Below are 21,362 nucleotides of genomic sequence, written 5' to 3' on the forward strand. Positions count from 1 at the left end.
CTTAAAGGGCCAGCACCAACAGTTTGGGACCTTTTTATTAGACGTAGTTTACTTGTTAGTTTACAGTAGGTTTTATGTTGCTGTAAGTTTGCTGTTAGCATAATGGCATGACAAAAAAATATATGCATTTGTGGTTCTTCAGGTAACTGCTACATTTAAGGACACAAATACGTGTATTAAAAATAGGTGCTTCCACAGAGGTGTGGTTCCAGTTTTTACTGTACAGTAATTACTTGTGTATAACTTAGAACCCATTGCAGATAGTCAGCAGCTGGCCTTTACCTATTAAAGTGTTGTTATTGGGTTTTATCCATTTCCACTCAAAGGAAGTTACTTAGGGGTAATTCACCTTTAAGTTATATTTTAGTATCTGATAGCATGGCTAATTCATAGCAACTTTTCAATTGGTCTTCTTTTTTATTTTGTATAGTTTTTCAATTATTTGCCTTCTTCTGACTCTTTCCAGCTTTCGAATAGGGGTCACTGCCCCAGGCAGCCAAAACTAGGGATGCACCGAATCCCGGATTTGGTTTGGGATTCGGGTCGAATCCATGCTTATTTTGATGGATTCGGTTTCAGGTTACATTTTAGGGGGGATTTTTCACTGCACGTGCGGCGACTTTTAACCCTTCCCAATCCTAATTAGCAAATGCTAATTAGGATTTGGATTTGGTTCGGGATCCGGCAGAATCCGTCAGGGTCGGTTCGGTCGAACCCAAAAAAGTGGGTTCGGTGCAAAACAGCTGTTGTTTTATTACTTATGTTTCTGTTCAGGCCCTCTTATATTCATATTTCTTTCTCTCACTCAAAGCACTGCCTGGTTGCTAGGGAAATTTAGAACTGTGCAACCAGATAGATGCTGAAACTTCAAACAAGGTGAGCTGAACAAGAAGCTTAAAAATTCAAAAGCCACAGATAATAAGAATGAAGACCAATTGCAAATTGTCTCAGGATATCACTCTTTGCATCATACTAAAAGTTCATTTTAAGGTGAACAACCACTTTAAATTCTTCAGGAGTTATGTAATAAGAGGCACTAAGTTTTCCCAGGAGCATTAACCCATAGCAACCAATCAGCAGGTCAGAATTTTCTGGTCGCCTGTTTAAAAGCAAACATCTTATTGGTTGCTATGGGTTACTGCTCCCGGGCAAACTTTTTATTACATATGGAGGAATATCTCTAGTTGCAGAACATTAAGTGGGACTTCTCCCATGTGCATTCTGCTAGGAAGATCTGGCAAAAAAAAAAAAAAAAGAGTTGTCAATTTCACAGGAACATTTTCTGATGAATTAAAATAGAACACCATCAAGCTCACTAGTTGGGAGCTGTGTTATTTTTACGTTTCTCATGATGCTTGAGCCCCGCAATGTGTTTTTAGGGTAATGAGCATGATAAAAAGGTGTAAGCAAGCAATGAAAGGTGTTTTGTTTGGATTAAAGAGTCCCTAGGCAACACCGGGGTTCCAAAGAGGGGTCCCTACCCTTCCCACCTTCCCACCGATCCTTTCTGTTTGAGAGCTAACAATTGCCATAGCCATTTTGGCACATAGAATATCTAACCTATTTCCCTAAACCCTGCTGGGAGCTATAGTTTAGGTACAGCTGCCGTACTGTAAGTTGCACATTACTGATAGGGGATGGCACTGGTGTTTCTGAATAACTGTGCATTCAGTGGTTAATAGACATATTTATGTGTATAAGCGCTTGCCTTCTTGACAGATCCAGAAGACTTGCTGTGACCTACTTGCCATTTCTAAGCTGATTGCTGCTGTCATCTTTGTTCTTGTAACTGTTCCTGCCTGCGCTATTTTTCTTGCCTAACATTTTGTTCCCAGTGCATGCTGTGTTGCTGCACATTGTTGTTATGTGACTCCATACGTGGCTTGGGAAAAATCTACATAGGTGACGTTAGTAATATTGCCGGCATGCTATTTCGGCTCCAGGAATAGGAAGACAGAATGTAATTCAGAGTGTGGATTTTAAAAGCAAATAATCCTAAATAAATATTTATACCTTGGTGTCTTTCTTGTGGCTAAAGGACCCAGGGGAGGTTTTGATCTTTTCTTGTCTTGCTGTGGGCAGAGTGTTTATTCTGCAGAGCTTATATATTGCAGCCACTATTCCTCTGGGCAGAGACAGGAGAAACAAATGACAGAGACATGCCACTATGTGCAAAGAATGTTCTGTCTGGAATGTTCTCTTTGTTTTATGCAGTTAGATATTAAAGAGATACTGACACCAGAAATTAAACCTTTTTTACATCCATTATAACATTGTATTTGCATGCCATTTATAATTTTGCCATAAAAGTATTTGTCCAATGCTATTACATTACTTATATACTCCACGTTCCTCTATGAGGGGGCGGCCATATTTGTGCAGCTGTAGGCCGATAGCATTAGAAGCTGAGAAAAGACAGGTTGGCAAAACTGTCAGTTTAGGGAATTCAAGTAACAATTACTTACAGAAGCAGCCCTATCAGGGAAAAATGATCAACCTATTACCTATAGGGAACTTTTAATGTTTTAATGGAACATTAATATTTTGAAGAGTAGTTTTTTAGCGTCAGTATCACTGTAAAGGGAACATATAGCTTCATAGCAAGTAGTAATTCTAGAAAAAAAAGCAGCCCCCCTCAGATTTTTGGCTTTGGCAATAAGGACAACATAGTGATGTGCTGCTATATATTATATTCTGGCTCCCAGTTGCAGGCAAGGTGCCGGACTTCTCATGTACTTTAATTATCCGCTTATGTCATAATGGCACTGGGATTCAATCATTTAAGTGCAATGGAGACGCTTGTGTTATAAGGCCACTAAGTCTGTTATCCCCTCGGAGAAAAATACTTTCTCTTAGTGCCAGACGTTATGAATTATATCATTCCTGTTTGTTTGGGTTTTTTAACCAGTTGTAGTAAAAATCAGTGGATTTATGGCATGTTATACAGATGGAGCAGTGTTGGCTCAGACATCTGGTGACTGCAGTTGCTTCATTGCTGATGGTTTAATGGCTATAACAGCTATAAGTGCAGTCAGTTGGATGGGGGTGTTGGTGGCACGTCTCATTCTTAGCCTTTAAGTTAACTTTTTGTATGTTATAGAATGAGATTTAGTCCCCTGCAATACATCTCTGCTTCCATGGGAGATGAATTTCTCCAAAATGCCTTTCCATCGGCAACAACATGAATCGCTGGTGGAAAGGCCTACGCATCGCTTTGGTTTTTTATAGGCTTGTGACTTCAGAAAACCGATTAGTCACTGATTAGTGCAGAAGTTGTTCCACTCATCATCAGTCTGTCCCTTTTTATGTACTTAATAAACAGCCCAACTCACATACCTTATGTGGCCATTTTGCTAAAGTTCTACACTTGATATTCTTTATGAGCAGGGATGTGGAGGCAAATGTGGCCTTTCAATGCCTTAGTCTGTAGGTTCCCAGTCTGTGGAGCTGGACCTATGGTAGGGCCAGAGAACTAAGGTCTAAATGCTAGGAACTAAGTGAGGTCTAACTGCTAGGAACTAAGTGAGGTCTAAATGCTAGGGACTAAGTGAGGTCTAACTGCTAGGAACTAAGTGAGGTCTAAATGCTAGGGACTAAGTGAGGTCTAACTGCTAGGAATTAAGTGAGGTCTAAATGCTAGGGACTAAGTGAGGTCTAACTGCTAGGAACTAAGTGAGGTCTAAATGCTAGGGACTAAGTGAGGTCTAACTGCTAGGAACTAAGTGAGGTCTAAATGCTAGGGACTAAGTGAGGTCTAACTGCTAGGAACTAAGTGAGGTCTAAATGCTAGGGACTAAGTGAGGTCTAAATGCTAGGAGCTAAGTGAGGTCTAAATGCTAGGGACTAAGTGAGGTCTAAATGTTAGGGACTAAGTCGGGTCTAAATGCTAGGGACTAAGTGAGGTCTAAATGCTAGGGACTAAGTGAGGTCTAAATGCTAGGAACTAAGTGAGGTCTAAATGCTAGGGACTAAGTCAGGTCTAAATGCTAGGGACTAAGTCAGGTCTAAATGCTAGGGACTAAGTGAGGTCTAACTGCTAGGAACTAAGTGAGGTCTAAATGCTAGGAGCTAAGTGAGGTCTAAATGCTAGGAACTAAGTGAGGTCTAAATGCTAGGGACTAAGTGAGGTCTAAATGCTAGGAACTAAGTCAGGTCTAAATGCTAGGGACTAAGTGAGGTCTAAATGCTAGGAACTAAGTGAGGTCTAAATGCTAGGGACTAAGTCGGGTCTAAATGCTAGGGACTAAGTGAGGTCTAAATGCTAGGAGCTAAGTGAGGTCTAAATGCTAGGAACTAAGTGAGGTCTAAATGCTAGGGACTAAGTGAGGTCTAAATGCTAGGAACTAAGTCAGGTCTAAATGCTAGGGACTAAGTGAGGTCTAAATGCTAGGAACTAAGTGAGGTCTAAATGCTAGGGACTAAGTCGGGTCTAAATGCTAGGAACTAAGTGAGGTCTAAATGCTAGGGACTAAGTCAGGTCTAAATGCTAGGGACTAAGTGAGGTCTAAATGCTAGTTTGTTTTTACCTGAATTACTGCTGGATCTTAAAACAATGTGTACAGTATGCCTATTTTTTGCTAAAGGAGCTTGACCCAACAATTCCTTAAAATCTCTACTTCAGGGTGAAAGTCCTTTTAGGGAGGGTATTATAAGCTACAAAAAGCAAAACTGCTCATAAATAGCAGAGCACCTCCTATAAAGTAATTTATTTTTGTTTTCTTTATTAGGTTCTAGCAACAGATATGTCAAAACATATGAATTTATTGGCTGACTTGAAAACAATGGTTGAAACAAAGAAAGTGACAAGCTCGGGAGTCTTGCTTCTGGACAACTATTCAGATAGGATTCAGGTAAGATTCTTACGTCTGACTCAATGGTATCCAATCAATTAGTCTATATGGCAAATAGATGCTCACTGTATGAGTGGCCACACACATATATTGCCACCTTCCTATTGTTCCATTCCTGGCCAGAATGATGCATCAGCAGATGCCAAATCTGCCTGCTTTTGATAAAGGGCTGGTGGTAAACATTGCAGGGTGCCTGGGGCCACAATCTAAAAGAAACAGCACAAGTAAATCACAGTTGTTCAGCCTACACCCTCCAGCAGTTGGCAAACTACTCCAGAGGCCTATAACCCAATGTATGATCACTCATGTTTTCATGCCTATTTTAGGTACTACAGAATATGGTCCACTGTGCAGACCTGAGCAATCCCACAAAACCTTTGCCGCTTTATCGACACTGGACAGATAGAATCATGGAGGAATTCTTCCGGCAAGGAGATCGGGAGAGAGAAAGAGGCATGGAGATTAGTCCCATGTGTGACAAGCACAATGCATCTGTTGAAAAATCACAGGTAGAGAATCTAATATTACCAGTGCATGCTTGGGGTGATAGTTTAAAACCTGGTGGGCCCTAAGAATAACATTAAATAAAAAATGCCATATGTATCTGCAGGGATGGGGGCAGCCTTTTAGATATAGTTGGGAGCTACAAATCCCAGCACCCCCTGACAGACTTTGTCTGGTTGTGCGGATGCTTGCAGTCGTAGTATAATAACAAGAGAGAAGAAGGTCGCCTGTCCATGGCATATTGCTTATACACTTTAACTTACACCGATGTTCTTGGCTATTCTTCTCTCATAGGTGGGATTCATAGACTACATTGTTCATCCACTGTGGGAGACATGGGCAGATCTCGTTCATCCCGATGCCCAGGATATCTTAGACACACTAGAGGACAATCGTGAATGGTACCAGAGCACAATTCCCCAGAGTCCGTCCCCTGCACCCGATGAGCAGGAAGAAGGCAAACAAGGGCAGACTGAAAAATTCCAGTTTGAACTGACACTGGAAGAGGATGGGGAGTCCGATACAGAGAAGGACAGTGGGAGTCAGGTGGAAGAAGACACCAGCTGCAGTGACTCAAAAACTCTTTGTACGCAGGACTCAGAATCTACTGAAATTCCACTGGACGATCAGGTGGACGAAGAGGAGAGCCAGCTAGAGCCTAACTCCATAGAGCAAGCGCACTCTCCTGACACGTAACAGAGCGAAAACCTTCCCCTCTCTCCCTTATTTCATTTTTGTTTTTTAGAAAATGGTTTCCAAAGTGCATGAAACATGCCACAAACCATGGTCACGCCTCACTTTCATCTGCTGGGATGTTTGTTGATCAAAACTGACATAATCTACTCAGTTTGGCACTCAGGAATATTACCATTTCCATGGCGTCGGAACGTGAGCAGAAAAAATCCTCGGAGAACGACGGACGAACAAATCTGTGGAAAGAACAGGGCAGTCTTGGTTTTGGGGATTTCAGGAGAAGACAGCGACGACTTGCCCCAGCTAGCGGATACTGAGCAAGAATCCCGCACGGATGCCAGTGAAAGGATAATACAGCGGCGCAGAAGGATGAGCTGTGGAGATTTCATCATTTTCTAATTTTAAGTCTTCCTGATTAAAAAAAAAAAAAAAAGACTGAAAAGAAAAAAAAACCCTAAATGTGCGGCATTTTGTGCCGCACCGTCCTCCGCATTTTGTATCATATGTAAAACAGAGATTTTTTTTTTTCATTTTTTAAGAGCTTACTTTTAACAGTAAATATTATATTGAGGTATTATTATATTTAAAGAAAAAAAGTACATTTGGAAATTTTCATCCGCCACTGATTCTTTTTTTTCCAAAGAGTAACTTGCAAGTTCTCATGACAAATAATGTGCTACACTGGATGACTTAAACTCCTGGTTATGGATTATTTTGCACCTTAGAATTTCACAGCAATGAACTGAACTGTAGAACTCCATTCTTTTTTATATGCTTGCATTCTTTTATACACTGTCTCGCAGGAAACCCTTTCAGTACAACTTCGTTTTTACTCTTCTTTTAAGATTGTGATTAGCACAGAACGAATGCATCGGGCACTTTCCCATTCAGTACGGAAGGTCACCCCTGGTTGCTTTTTCTGTTGTTTTTTTTGTCTTTGCTTCGTACAAATGGCAGAGTAGGATAACCTTCAGTGTTAAGCGCTTGTGTGCTTCTCTGGGCCCATCGTGTATATCTGTGCAATGTAACAATTTGAAGATCTTGGTTCCAGACCAAGGTCTTTAAGAATGCCTCAAGCTGTGTGTTCTTTTTTTTTTTTTTTGCTTTACAGGTGTGCGTACGATAGAAAGTCAAGTATCAACTCTGCAAAGTGCTACAGGCACATATAGTCACATTCTACCAATGTAAACGTTTAGTAGGCACTATGATTGCTAACAAAATTTACTGTACCTGAACAACTGGGTCTGGAGACGACATAGTCCCTCTCTTAACTCCATAGCGGCAGAGGGGTCTTTGTATCAGAGATTTCTTTGTCGTCCAGGCTACTGTTTATAACAGATTCCTAACGCTATCCTGTGATAGAAACCCAAGAACATCTGAAGCAGTGATAACCAGTCTGTGGCTCTGGACCGGCAAAGGATTATTGGGGTGGGGGGAATAAGCTTGGGGGTCACAGCATCACTAGCATATAGTATGTAGGCATTCAATGCAATTTAAAAACCGCTCAATACCCACAGTCCCTTTCAGACTTGTGGCTTCACTGGTCAAAGTAAATTCATCTGCATCTCATAATGTGTTTAGTTGCATGCAGATTGATGCTTTTCATGTTTAAACTGGCCAAAAATATTTTTGACTAAAAAGAGAAAAAAAAAAAAAATGTTAAAGTTCTTGACATAGGACTTCAGCCTTCGGCTTAGCCTTAAGTGTCTCTTACTTATGTTCCAGATCTTTTTGTTTTTCTTTTGTCGAGCGACGCTAGCAAACACACCTTCTACGGTCTGTACTCCAGCAACATATCCGTTATTTCATGCTCGAGCAGCGGCGCTTTACATTGCTGCCCATCATGTAGACTTTTTCTCAGTGTTTAAACCTCATCCTATTTATCGATTCATGTTTTTTTTTTTTACCCATGTAGTGCCTGGAATGTAACAAGTTAAAAAAAAAAAAAGAATAAAAAATAAAGCAATATTATTTCCAAATATAACATATACCTGAAAGGGTTAACAACTGCACTAATGGAAATTGTCGCATTTAAAGGAACATGCCACCGCATTAAAGGAAAAAGAAAAAAAAAATTCCCATTCATTATCCATGGACAATCAACTAGTATGAAAAGACATTGTTTTGTAGATCCAGGGATCTAATGCACTGTACAATCCTTTTTTTTTTCCTTATTATTTTTCTTTTTTTTTTAATTCTATTTTTTTTTTTATTTCCCTCTTTTGCCAAAATTCTGAGTGGCTTTACAGTCCCTGTATTTTTTATTTTCTGTTTCATTTGAATTTGATTTGCCATAAGTGAGGCCGTAGTGTGGCTGTACGGCCTCAGTGTCGGTTCCACGCTGTAACAGTAGACTTTAGCTTGCAAGTTGCTGTTTCACAACAACCCACATTCAGTTTTAACCTCTGTACAGTAGGTACAACTAAATAGCTTTCAAAGTATAAAAAAGAAAAAAAAAAGACTTGAATGAAATGGATATACAGAGAGCTGTGTCAATTCTTTTAAAGAGCATATTTATTTTATATTATGTTGTGCCATGCATTTTACTTTCTCACCAGATGACCTTACCTGTAATACAGTCTTGTTTGTCTCTGTTTACAACCATGTATTTATTGTATTGTACATACTATAATGTTAATTGTAAATGACAAGTTGTTATTATGACATCATCTGCAAGAAGGTGGTGCGCTTATATCTTTAAACTCTTGGTGAGAGAATGAATATTCTGTATATTTACTCCTTGTACATTTTTTTTTCTTCTGTATTATAATATGTCACCTTAGAGCTTCTTTATGGGAAATTTGAGAGAAAAAAAAAGAAAATGTTTGAGAAAAAAAATCACCTATATAAAAAGCTGCAGGTCTTTGGTCCCAGGGCTGTGCCTTAACTCTAAAAAAAAAAAAATATATATATATATATAAGTATATATTTTGTCGTGTTTTGCTGCATTTAAAAGAGCGACAGGTGAGAGTGCTGAGGGCTGGGCATTCCAATATTTATTTATTTATTTAGAAGACGTCCATGTAGGATAATGTAGCACTTTAGAACCTGCATTACACCGAAGCCGATACAAGGACACTACTATCCGACAGCAGGGGAAACTCTGCTTGTTCTTGGCACCAAGTTTTTTTCCCATGGCGCATTTGGCTCATATAGGCTAAGGGGCATATATGCTGCCATATTATTGCCACATTTTAAACGAATAGACCCTTTGGCAGCAATGACGCTTCTCATATACTGTATTAGGGATGGCAAATGGATCTTCCCTAACAGTTATCTACATATCCATGCCTGGCGATGTGTGGGGATATAAAGCCCCATGGCTTTGTATGCTCAACCACAGAATTGAGAATATAATATGACCAGGAAATCTCCATGTATTTCAGCACAGCTCCAGAGATATATTTATGTTATTAACTTAGGGGTTGTGGCCTAAAAATTGACCAGTCTGCTATTTAATATGGTCAAGTTTCCTTCTTAGAAATGAATAATAGAAATTGGATATTGTACACAATTCTTTACTGAATCATGGGATGAGAAGGGTTCCCAGGCATAACGGGGGTCCCATCCAGTAACACAGGTTTGTGATCCCTGGGAATGCATTGCTGCAAAGCTATGAGAGGGGTGGTACGCTCAAACGCTGCCTCCATATTGGGCTTTAAGAGTGCACCAGTGGTTTTCCATGTTATTTATTAGGCTTTGGCTGAGGGTGCAGATTGAAGGGGAAACCATCTCTAGAAAGAGAGGGAGCAATGGCACAACTTTGTCTGATGCAGGGATACCCTTTATCTACCAAGTCCAGTTGTTAGAAACATGTGACCCTCTAGCTGCCAAGGGGCGTCCCCAATCATCTGGCTGGGAATAGTGATAGCAGTGGGAGGGTTCTTTGCCTTGTGGAAAACCAAAACTGTATGGTGGCCGGTTGCCCCCATTTTCCAATGCAACACAGCGCTAGTCTCTTTTCCATTCCATTAATGCCCAGCCATCACAGGAAGTGACTGTTCAGTGAAAGGGGAGATTCTTTTTTCATAAATAATCAGAGCCTCCTTTTTGACACACAAACTGTAGATTTTAGCAGCCCTGGTCCAAAGGATTTTGATTGCTTTTATTTTAAACAGTATAAAAAGGGATATTAAAACAACATCAAATCCACAATCACTTTTTTGCTGTTTGTTTTTTTTTTTTGTTTGTTTGTTTTCCTTTCCTTTGTTTCTTTTGGGTATGTCACTAGGATGGCATCCCATGTGAACAGTGCAAATGGTTTATTTTATTGGCTTCCTAGCCTCTTTAACAGCCTATGGGATAGTACTGTAAATCAGTATCTTCATATGAAATTTTTATATGCAATGGAAATAAAAGCATGGGTTGGTTCTGCTTACAGGTGTATGTGTGACGTCTCTTTGTTTCCATCTTTAGCTGAATTCTCATGTGCCTTAAGCAGGCCATACACGCACTGATATTATCGTATGAAATCTAGTTTTGTACGATATTTGGTGCTTGTATGGCGGATCAACGAGACGACCCATAGTGCAAAAGCTTCTGATATCGGTCGTCTCTTTGATCAGGAGGGACAAAAGATTTTGCCGTTGTAGGTGTCCGAGCAAAATCTGTGTTTAGGGCTGAATCCCTATTGCTTCTACCTCCAAAGATCGTAATTGTAAGATGTATTTCCACCTTTACAGATGGTGCCCGTCTGGCATACATTGCACTAATTGGCTCACTATTGGTGTTAGTATGAAACACAGAGGGGCTGTGTGTGCCATGAGCACCTGCAAATTCAAGTACAGGTATGGGATCTGTTATCTGGAAAAAGAAAGCTCGGAATTATGGGAAGGCTATATGCCATAGACTCCATTTTAATCAAATAATTCTAATTTTGAAAATTGATTTCCTTTTTATTCTATTATTTTATTATAATAAAACAGTACCTTGTACTTGATCCCAACTAAGATATATTTAATCCTTATTGGAGGCAAAACAATCCTATTGGGTTTTTTTAACATTTAAATAATTTTTTTGTAGACTTAAGGTATGGAGATCCAAATTACAAGTAGACCCCTTATCTGGAAATCCGCAGGTCCCAAGCATTCTGGATAACAGGTCCCATACCTGTATATGATCAATGCATAAGTACATGCCCATATTTGCTAATATATGTATGGGATCTGTTATCCAGAATGCTTGGGGCCTAGGTTTTTCTGGATAAGGGGTCTTTCCCTAAGTTGATGGGACAGCTCCCATTAACTTCTACGTGACCACACACGTTTAAGTGCAAAAGAACTCGAGTGGTAACATTTAAAATTCGAACATTGTTAAATTAGCCCCTTAATATGTTATGGATGGATGGATACAATTAATGGTAATATCTAGTTGTCAGGGTCACCGACCCAGCAACCAAAAGAACCCAATCAATGTCAGACTGCTGTTTTATCAGTATTCTTATCAGTGAGCTACCCCTTTAAAGGAGATTTTCAAACAAGAAATGTGGAATTTGGGAAAAACATGTCTATTGACAGTTATTTTTGAATACTTTTACATCTCTTGCCAGTTGCTAAGGTAGTTGCTATGGTGCTGACCTTGGCAGACTGTTGAAGTGGCCGCTGTAGCACTTCGGCAGGGACAGACATTAGTAAGTAACATCACACAGAGATAGAATGCCGCTAGACGAGGAGAAAAATGAACAAAAAAGAGATAGAGGAGAGATTCAAGTCTGTATGTTTAGCGTTTCCGGGGCACCCAGCTCCCACATTAGACCCACTGAGGGCAGAATTATATCTTTCTTTACCCAAAACACCTGTAGGTTTTATGAAATCAATGCTGATAGTAATAATAACTGATCCATAACTAAAGGTATCTGATCCATTCTCAGACCTTACTAATGAATCCCTCATTACCTGCTCCCACAGTAATGAATTCCAAGTAGACAAACTGCTTGTTAATGATCACTAATTGCAAGGAGGAATGCCTTCTTAAATACAGGATGGTAACCAATAATCGTCTGTCATTTACATTCTGCACAGTATTCCACTAAAGAGCGTTCCAGGGGCAGAGCACTCACAAACCATAATACACAACTCATTGTTAGGTAAAAGGTTTGGTTCTTGTTGGCAACTATGCAAGAGTTAATCCAGCAGTGGGTATTACCAACCATTAGAAGAAATACCAACCATTACAAGATGTAGGGTGATCATTTAGAGACCTTTTTATTCAGTTTCTAGACTCATTTTTTTCTGCAACTCAAGAAAATCACAGTGAAAATGCAATCTGTAATTTTTATGGGGAATTTCCATTTTCCAAACTTGAATTTCCCAAGATTTATTCAACAAAAAGAAATTTTAAATGAAAAAAATCAGCATCAAAAGCCTGGCAAGTGTCAATAGTCAATAGAACAGTGATCCCCAACCAGTGGCTCGGGGGCAACATGTTGCTCCCCAACCCCTTGGATGTTGCTCTCAGTGCCCCCAAACCAGGGAGTTATTTTTGAATTCCTGACTTGGGGGCAAGTTTTGGTTAAATAAAAACAAGATTTCCTACCAAATAAAGCCCCCTGTAAGCTGATAGTGTGCATAGAGGCCCCTAATAGCTAATCTTATCCCATATTTGGCTCCTCCATGAACTTTTATGGTGCTTGTGTTGCTCCCCAAGTCTTTTTACATTTGACTGTGGCTCATGAGTGAGAAAGGTTGGGGACCCCTGCAATAGACAATTTATTTTCCACATTCAAGTTGTTCTATTTTCCCGGTTTTATTATGTAATCAAATTTGTTTAAGCAAAATGGGATTTCGTGTGCAATCTAGCTTTTATCTAGGGATGAGCAAACTTTTGCAAATTTTTATGCAGTTTTGCTTATTGGGTTTTTGTTTGTTTTTTTTTTTTTGCAGAAAAATTCTAGCAAGTGAAAAAAGTTTCAAACTCAAATTTAAAAATTTAGAAATCTGCTTTCAAGTATTTACAAAAAACTGTAAATTTTACATTGGGGTGCAAAGAAAATTCCCCAAAGTATTAAGGCACAGCTCCCTTAAGTATTTATACAATAGCAATGAGTGTCAGGGAATAGTTGGACACGCAACATCACCTGACACAGAAAGAAAGGCAGGAGATTAAAAATGAGCCTTGGCCCAATTTCCCCAATTATGTATCTAGAGATGGGAAAGAGGTTATGGGACAGGGAGCAACACATTGGATTGTAAAGTCAATGTATGTATGTATGTATGTATATCTTTATTTATAAAGCACTACTTATGTACGCAGTGCTGTACAGTAGAATACATTAATACAAACAGGGGGTTATTAAGATAATAATAGATAAATACAAAGTATAACAATAAATACAAATAAATACAAGATACAGTTGTAACAAGTTAAGAGTCAAAGACACAAGAGGATGGAGGTCCCTGCCCGTAGAGCTTACAATCTATATGGGAGGGGTAACTTACAGACACAAACAGGCAAATATAAGTGCTGTAGGTCACAGTGGGTGACACTACAATATAAGTGCTGGTTCCCAAATCAGGTGCTGGGTGAGTGCTCCAAAAGGGAGTCTTTAAGTTTAGTTGCAATGCAAAGTCTTTAAGAAAAAATACTGTAACAGATATAAACATATACAGGTATTGGAACTATTATCTAAATTGGGACCTGGGGTTTTCCATTTAGACGTTATTTCTGTAATTTGGATCACCAGACTTTGGGGATTCTGTCATGACTTTTATGGGGTACTTTCTTACATAGCAAATAATTCACTCTGACATTGAAAATGTTATTTTTGAACCAACAAATGCATTTTTTGCTGTAATATTGGTGTGTAGGCGCCATCTCAGTGCATTGTGCCTGAGTCTGAGCTTTCAGAAGGAGCCAGCGCTACACATTAGAACTGCTTTCAGGTAACCTATTGTTTCTCCTACTCCCATGTAACTGGAGGAGTCCCAAGCCGGACTTGGATTTCTTACTATTGAGTGCTATTCTGATACCTACGGGAGCTGCTATCTTGCTCCCTTCCCATTGTTCTGCTGATCAGCTGCTGGGAGGGGGGGGTAATCACTCCAAATTGCAGCTCAGCAGTAAAGTGTGACTGAAGTTTATCAGAGCACAAGTCACATGGCTGTGGCACCCTGGGAAATGAAGAATATGGCTAGCCCCATGGGAAATTTAAAAACAAAATATAAAAAAAATATGTTTGTGCTTCTGAAAAACAGATAACACTGCAGGATTCTGCTGGAAAAAAACATATTTTCCCCTGACAGTATTCATTAAGTCTGCTAAGTCATTTAAACATGAAATAAGCCCAGTAGAATTGTTTTGCCACCAATATGGATTCATGCAGCTTAGTTAAGATTAAGTACAAGCTACTGTTTTATTATTACAGAGAAAAAAGTAAATCATTTTAAAGATGAGAATTATTTGCTTAAAATGGGCCCTATGGGAGATGTCCATCTGGTAATTAGAGGCTTTCTGCATAATTGGGTTCCAGATCTTATACCTGTTCAGTGTTTAATATTTTTATTAGATCAATACAAAGCAATTAAAAACAATGATTGCGACTATTTTGAAAAAGTTCCAAAAAAATGCCTATTTCTGTCAATGAATGTGTTAAACCTGCCTGCCAGCCAGTAACTCGTTGTTTCTGCTGTGCGGTTACATGCCATCATGAATTGGAGCACTCCCTCTGCCTGGGACTTGTGTCCTAAATTCCTTCCTTCTCTCTCCTTAAGGGTTTTATAGGAAATTTCCAACTTGCAAAATGTCTCAGGAATAAATAGATTTGGGTCACAGCGGTTTCTTTCTAGAAAACTCTGCGTAGTGCAGCCCAGCAAAGAATTCCGGCTACTTCATCTAAACAGAGCATAGGAATAATAATAATGTTGTGTCCAGGGCCAGAAGGTACGTGCCTAGGGGGCACCAGTTGGGGGGCACTAGGAATGTACCCCTAGTCTAGTCTCTTACGTCCTGCACAGGATCCATTTGACAAGTGTCCCTTCCAGGACTGCTCCTGCCATTCAGCAAGGTGAGGTTGCCTAGGGCTCCTGGTTGGTTTAGCCAGTGACTGGTAGTGTTTTAAGATTTGCCTAGGGCACAAGAGTAGGGGGGTTGCTAAACACTTATATTATTTACTTGCCTACCCCTAATTTGACTCATTTACCTGCCTAACCCTAGTGATGCACATCGCACTTCCACTTGTCACCACTGTAGTAACCTGCTTGTATAGACATTTTGGTTAAGGGCATTCTTGCTGTTTTGCCATTAATTGATGATTACATTACATTAACATTTATTTATAAAGCGCCAACATATTCCGCAGCGCTGTACAATAAGTGGGTCTATACATTGCACATACAGAGTAACATATAAAGCAATCAGTTACCGATACAAGAGCTGAAGAGAGCCCTGCCCAAAAGAGCCTACAATCTACAATGATGATATTGCTGTTACTGTTGTGTGCTTCCTGTTAAGCTGAGAGCAAGCATGGAGCAGGCCAGATCTACCTGCCATGTTCTAATAAATATACCAACAGTTCCAGTGTGTATCTGTACCTGAACTAACACAGCACATTGAATAACTTGCTACAATGTCTGCCATTGGGAAAGTCCCAGAGTTCTCAGAATCTGCTGAAGAATTTGAGTCTTATTTGGAAATATTTGAGAGATGGCTGTCTGCAAATGATGTTAGTCAGGGAAAGAAAGCAGATATTTTACTTGCTACACTGCCAGCAAAAACCTACAGTCTCCTTAAAACTCTTATAGCTCCTGCAAAGGCCACTGAATTGTCCTATGAGAGAACTACAGAGACCCTCTCTCAGCATTATAAACCCCAGCCTATCATCATTGCTGAACGCTTTAGATTTTATAGGAGAAATCACAACATGGGGGAAGGCCTTGCAGACTATATTTTGGATTTAAAACGGCTATCTGCCTCCTGTGAATTTGGTACATTCCTGGATCAGGCTTTGCGAGATAAGTTTGTATGTGGCCTCCATGATGAGTTCTACCTGTATAAGCTGCTAAATGAAGCAGATCTCACTTTCAAGTCTGCTTGTAACATTGCCTTGGCCATAGAATTAACTAGAAGTGACTCTCAGCAATTCAAATAGCAAAATAGTTCTTCATTTACAGATATCCCTAAACTAACTACAGGGTCTAAACCCATTTCACCATATTCACCACAGCCACCTACAGTTACAGGTGAGCAGGCATTTCAGACACAAAGGGTCAAACCCTGCTACCGCTGTGGGGGCCAGCATCAGCAACTGAGCTGCAGATATAAATCAGAAACCTGTAGAAATTGTGGAAAGTTAGGCCACATTGCTCGTGTCTGCAGAAGCAAACCAGGCAGGCCCAGGGCGCAATATGTGACTAATTGTGACAGCCAGGAAAGTGACTGCACAGACTTGAATACAGTCAATACTACGCATGGGGGAGATGATGGCATTCATATTAAGCTGGAAATTGATGGCCATCCAGTAAACATGTTACTTGACACAGGTGCATCTGTATCACTAATATCAGAGTTTGTTTACAAGAACTGTTTAGGTGGAATTGCACTGCAGAACTCACTTTTACATCTCACTTCTTATACTGGAGAGAAGATTCCTGTACTTGGAGAGATTCTAGCACCAGTCACATATGAAGGTCAGTCATTCACATTGCCTTTAGTGGTTGTGAAGGGCAACAGGCCCACCCTTTTGGGCAGAAATTGGTTGAAGCACCTAAAGCTGAATTGGGCTAAAATATTTACTATCAAACGAACTGAAGCTGCCTTTCACAAAAATCTGGAACAGGTCCTGAGTAAACATGACTCCCTGTTTAAGGAAGAATTTGGCAGTATTAAGGGGCTAAAGGCAACTATCACTGTAAATTCAGATGCAAAGCCCATTTTTCATAAGCCACGTCCCTTGCCATATGCTCTTAAAGAACTTCTGGAGAAAGAACTAGAAAGAATGGAACATTATGGTATTGTGTCACGTGTCAAATACAGCAGCTGGGCTGCCCCAATTGTAGTGGTCCCCAAAAAGGACAAAACTATTAGACTTTGTGGTGACTACAAGGTCACTGTTAATCGCTGTATTGAACCAGAACCCTACCCACTACCAAATGTAGAGGACTTGTTTGCTACACTTGCTGGAGGTAAATACTTTAGCAAAATTGATTTATCAAATGCCTATCAACAGCTAGAGCTGGATCCGGATTCAAAGCCATTTCTTACCATTAACACACACAAGGGGTTGTTCCAATACCAGCGCTTACCATTTGGAGTATCTACAGCTCCAGCAATTTTTCAGCATGCAATGGATCAGATTCTTCAAGGAATCGATCATGTGGTCTGTTTTCTGGATGACATTTTAATTACAGGTTCAACGGTTGAAAAGCACTTGGCACTGTTAGATAAGGTGTTATCAAAATTAAAAGCATCTGGGGTGCGCGTAAAATTGTCCAAGTGTCACTTTCTCCAGGAGTCTGTAGAATACTTAGGATACCGTATAGATGCACAAGGTCTTCACCCAGCAGAAACAAAGTTAACTGCTATTGTTAATGCACCTTCACCCAGGGCTGGATTTCTCTGTGAGGCGCCCTGAGGCCGCCCCTGTGGCTATCCCCCTCTGCGCATGCGCGAACGCGGCCCCCAGTGCGCATGCATGAACGCATCCGCTCCCCAGTGCGCATGCGCAAACGCTTCTTTAAACTCCCATACGGAGCAGTGGGGAGAGGTCCCAACTGCTCCGTATGGGAGCCAAATTTAAAAACTTTCTTGCGGCGGGGCGGCATGCCGCCCCTAAACTTCTGCCGCCCTAGGCCCGGGCCTTTGTGGCCTTTCCACAAATCCGGGCCTGCCTTCACCTTCAAATGTGTCTGAACTACGCTCCTTCTTAGGACTGCTAAATTACTATGGACGGTTCCTTCCAAATCTGTCAACATTATTGCAACCCTTACATGAACTTTTGCAGAAAGATACCGAGTGTGAAAAAACATTTCAGGATGCAAAGCAAAGACTAACCAACAGCAAGTGGCTAGCACACTATGACCCTAGTAAGCCACTCAGATTAGCATGTGATGCCTCACCCTACGGAGTTGGAGCAGTTATATCACATATACTGCCTAATGGAGAAGAACATCCAATTGCTTTTGCGTCTAGAACCCTAACACAAACAGAGCGCAACTATGCTCAAATAGAGCGGCAGGCACTAAGTTTTATTAAAATTATTTTTGGAGTAAAAAAATGTCATAAATATCTTTATGGAAGGAAGTTTTCACTGGTCACTGATCACAAACCACTTCTGGCCATTCTTGGGCCAAAATCAGCAATTCCAACATTGGCAGCACTTCGAATGCAACGGTGGGCACTACTCCTATTGGCAAATGACTATGATATTGTATATAGACGTTCTCAGGATCATGGGAATGCAGATGCGCTATCACGGCTTCCGTGCCCATATACAACAGATGTTCATGACGAAAGTGTCATTTTTCAAGTTTCATTTGCAGAGGAACTACCTATTTCTTGCAAAGATATTGCAGCTGCAACAAGTCGTGATCCTCTTCTGGCAAAAGTGTGGGACTTTACTTCCAAAGGCTGGCCGAACTACAGCTCTGACAAAATCCTTAAGCCATATTTTGAAAAGAGAGATGAGCTTTCCATAGATCAAGGTTGTTTACTGTGGGGGATACGGGTTGTCATTCCCCCAAAATATCGTCAGAGGCTCTTGCATGAACTTTATGAAGGCCATCCAGGTGTAAACAGGATGAAAGCACGAGCTCGTGGTTACCTGTGGTGGCCAGGCCTGGATCAAGATATAGAAATTTTTGTAAGTCAGTGTACTGCTTGTGCTTCTGTACAAAATCAGCCACCCACTGCACCCCTTCACCCATGGACATGGGCCACATCGCCGTGGGAAAGAATCCATATTGACTATGCTGAAATAAACCAGCAAACATTTCTTGTGGTTATCGACAGCTATTCCAAGTGGTTGGAGGTGTTACCCACTAAAACGAGTACAAGCGAGAAAACGATTGCCTTGCTGCGTAATTTGTTTGCATCCTATGGTCTGCCAAAGGAATTGGTTTCGGATAATGGACCTCAGTTCACATCTCAGGAATTCCAGTACTTCTTGAAACAAAATGGTATCAAGCACAAATTGACCCCACCTTATCACCCAGCTTCAAATGGTGCTGCTGATCGGGCTGTTCAGACATTTAAAAAAGCCTGGATGAAACACTCAGTAGCCAGTGAGTCCGCTCGCACTACAGGAGAGTTGAGACTTTGCCGTTTTCTGTTTAATTATAGGAATACTCCACATTCAGTCACTGAAAGTACCCCAGCGGAACTGTTTTTAAAGAGGCACCTCCGAAGCAGGTTGGATTTGCTTAAACCCTCTTTAGCTGATACAGTGGAGAAACAACAGAAGCAACAAGTCAAAGCGCATAATAGCTCCAGACAAGGAAACAGAAACTCTTACCCAGGTGATAAGGTCTTGGTTCAAGACTTCCGCCACTTAGGGCGCCTTTGGTCTCCAGGGACCATTTGCCATAGAAGGGGTCCCCTGACGTACGAGGTTCAAATTGGTAATCGTCACATTCATGTCCATGTGGAGCATCTGGTTCCAGATAAGAGTGTGTCACCCGTACCTCCTTCATTTTCTACCATTGACTTTCAAGTACCTGTAGCGCCCTCACAGGAATTACCAGATGCCAACAATCCATCTAATCCAACCAGTGCTACAGCCTCTGAGGGTGAACGGAGGTATCCGATATGAGCATGCAAGCCTCCTGACAGACTGGACTTATAATGCCACTATGTTATTGTTAACTTGGACATTTCCGCCTTAAAATGTTTAGAACTGAGTTATAACTGTTGGTTACATATATATATATTTTTTTTTGAGATCTACTTTTTGCTAAAAAGGGAGGAATGTAGTAACCTGCTTGTATAGACATTTTGGTTAATGGCATTCTTGCTGTTTTGCCATTGCTTGATGATGATATTCCTATTCCTGTTGTGTGCTTTCTGTTAAGCTGAGAGCAAGCATGGAGCAGGCCAGATCTACCTGCCATGTTCTAATAAATATACCAACAGTTTCAGTGTGTATCTGTACCTGAACTAACACAGCAGAAGTATTAACCCACTGCTAGCCAGCAGTTTATTACAACCACCTCCTTCTTTAAACCATTCCCCCCTGCTTGAGGGCTCCTTGGATTTGGCCCAGCACTTCTGGGGGCGATGGTTTTTCTGTACTTCAGAGCTTTCTGGGTATTTCTAAGCATCAGTTATTACTATGCTGTCACCGTGATTCAAGATCTAATTTTTAGTACTTATGTAATATTTAAAGTGTGCCATATACATGAGGGGCAGACATATAAAGTCAAGGTTAAATACAAAAATAAAAAATGATTGGTGAACTTTGTATAAAATACTTGCGAACAAAAGCTTTAGCTCCTAGTTGTTGCTCTGTGCTGCAACCAAATACAATTGTAGAAATCCAAAAAATAGGAAAAAAGCTTCAGCAGGTTTACTGCAAAACATTTATTGGGGGTAGTGGGAACACGACATGTTTCGGGTCAATACCCTTTATCAAGTGTACAAAGACCATAACCATGTGTTCCCATTTAAAGCCAATAGGACCTATGACCCACCAAGCACACAGCATTTTAGGAAACTCCTTAGAGGGATAGCACAATAGTTAAACATAAGTGATGGGTCATTATATAATATACCATTGTGAAAAAAATGCTACAGTTAACTAAGTAATGCTTCATTATACATTAACATTAAAGTGATTAAGCATAGATAATGCCACAATGTACATAGATTTCTTGAAACAATAATATATACCCCTGTGGAAGGTGCCAACCCTCCATACTGAGCACTGGGCATCATTTTGAAAGAGGAATGGCCATGCTCCCCCTGTATATATTCTGTATGCAGACCTGGCCACATTTCCAGGCATGGACTGTTTGATCATTTTTGGAAGGGTATCAGATGGAGTTACTCCACTGCCATTGCACAATGCTACAACCCTATTGTTCCACTGATTCCTATTATCTCTCATTTCAGTCTCTGAATCTGGCGGCTCGAGCGGCTCTGCACAGATCTGATGGTTTTCCATTATATTCCAAATAGTGCAGGCTTAGAGCTCATGCATTATAGACACCTTCCTTTGCAGCCCTCTGCTAAATGTTCTTGTGAAATGGAACTGTCAAGTATTAACATCCATTACATCTTTTTCATCTCCGTAAGATATTTATAAAATGTCCTTTTCTTTTTATAGCTCACTGATAAAATCCCTCTTCACATAATCATTTCTCAGCTGGAACAATAATGATACCCAGA

The 21,362-nt window shown here is 40.4% G+C and overlaps 2 protein-coding genes across 7 annotated transcripts in view; both read left to right on the forward strand.

Moving 5' to 3' along the window:
- pde4d (phosphodiesterase 4D) overlaps nt 1-10,425 on the forward strand; it is a 446,323-nt gene extending 435,898 nt beyond the window's left edge. For all 6 annotated transcript variants that reach the window (XM_031894063.1, XM_002938180.5, XM_004910348.4 and 3 more), the window contains 3 exons: nt 4,728-4,850; nt 5,177-5,359; nt 5,649-10,425. In XM_031894063.1, coding sequence (XP_031749923.1) covers nt 4,728-4,850; nt 5,177-5,359; nt 5,649-6,050 — 708 coding nt within the window. In that variant the 3' untranslated portion in view covers nt 6,051-10,425. The remainder of the gene's footprint in view (nt 1-4,727; nt 4,851-5,176; nt 5,360-5,648) is intronic.
- A 7,838-nt stretch (nt 10,426-18,263) lies between these two features.
- LOC116407916 (uncharacterized protein K02A2.6-like) lies at nt 18,264-19,844 on the forward strand. Its single transcript, XM_031894076.1, has one exon. The coding sequence runs from the start codon at nt 18,364-18,366 to the stop codon at nt 19,786-19,788; it is 1,425 nt and encodes a 474-aa protein (XP_031749936.1). The 5' UTR covers nt 18,264-18,363; the 3' UTR covers nt 19,789-19,844.
- Nucleotides 19,845-21,362: the final 1,518 nt, after the last annotated feature.

This window comes from Xenopus tropicalis, chromosome 1 (assembly GCF_000004195.4).
Source record: "Xenopus tropicalis strain Nigerian chromosome 1, UCB_Xtro_10.0, whole genome shotgun sequence".
Taxonomy (NCBI): Eukaryota; Metazoa; Chordata; class Amphibia; order Anura; family Pipidae; genus Xenopus; species Xenopus tropicalis.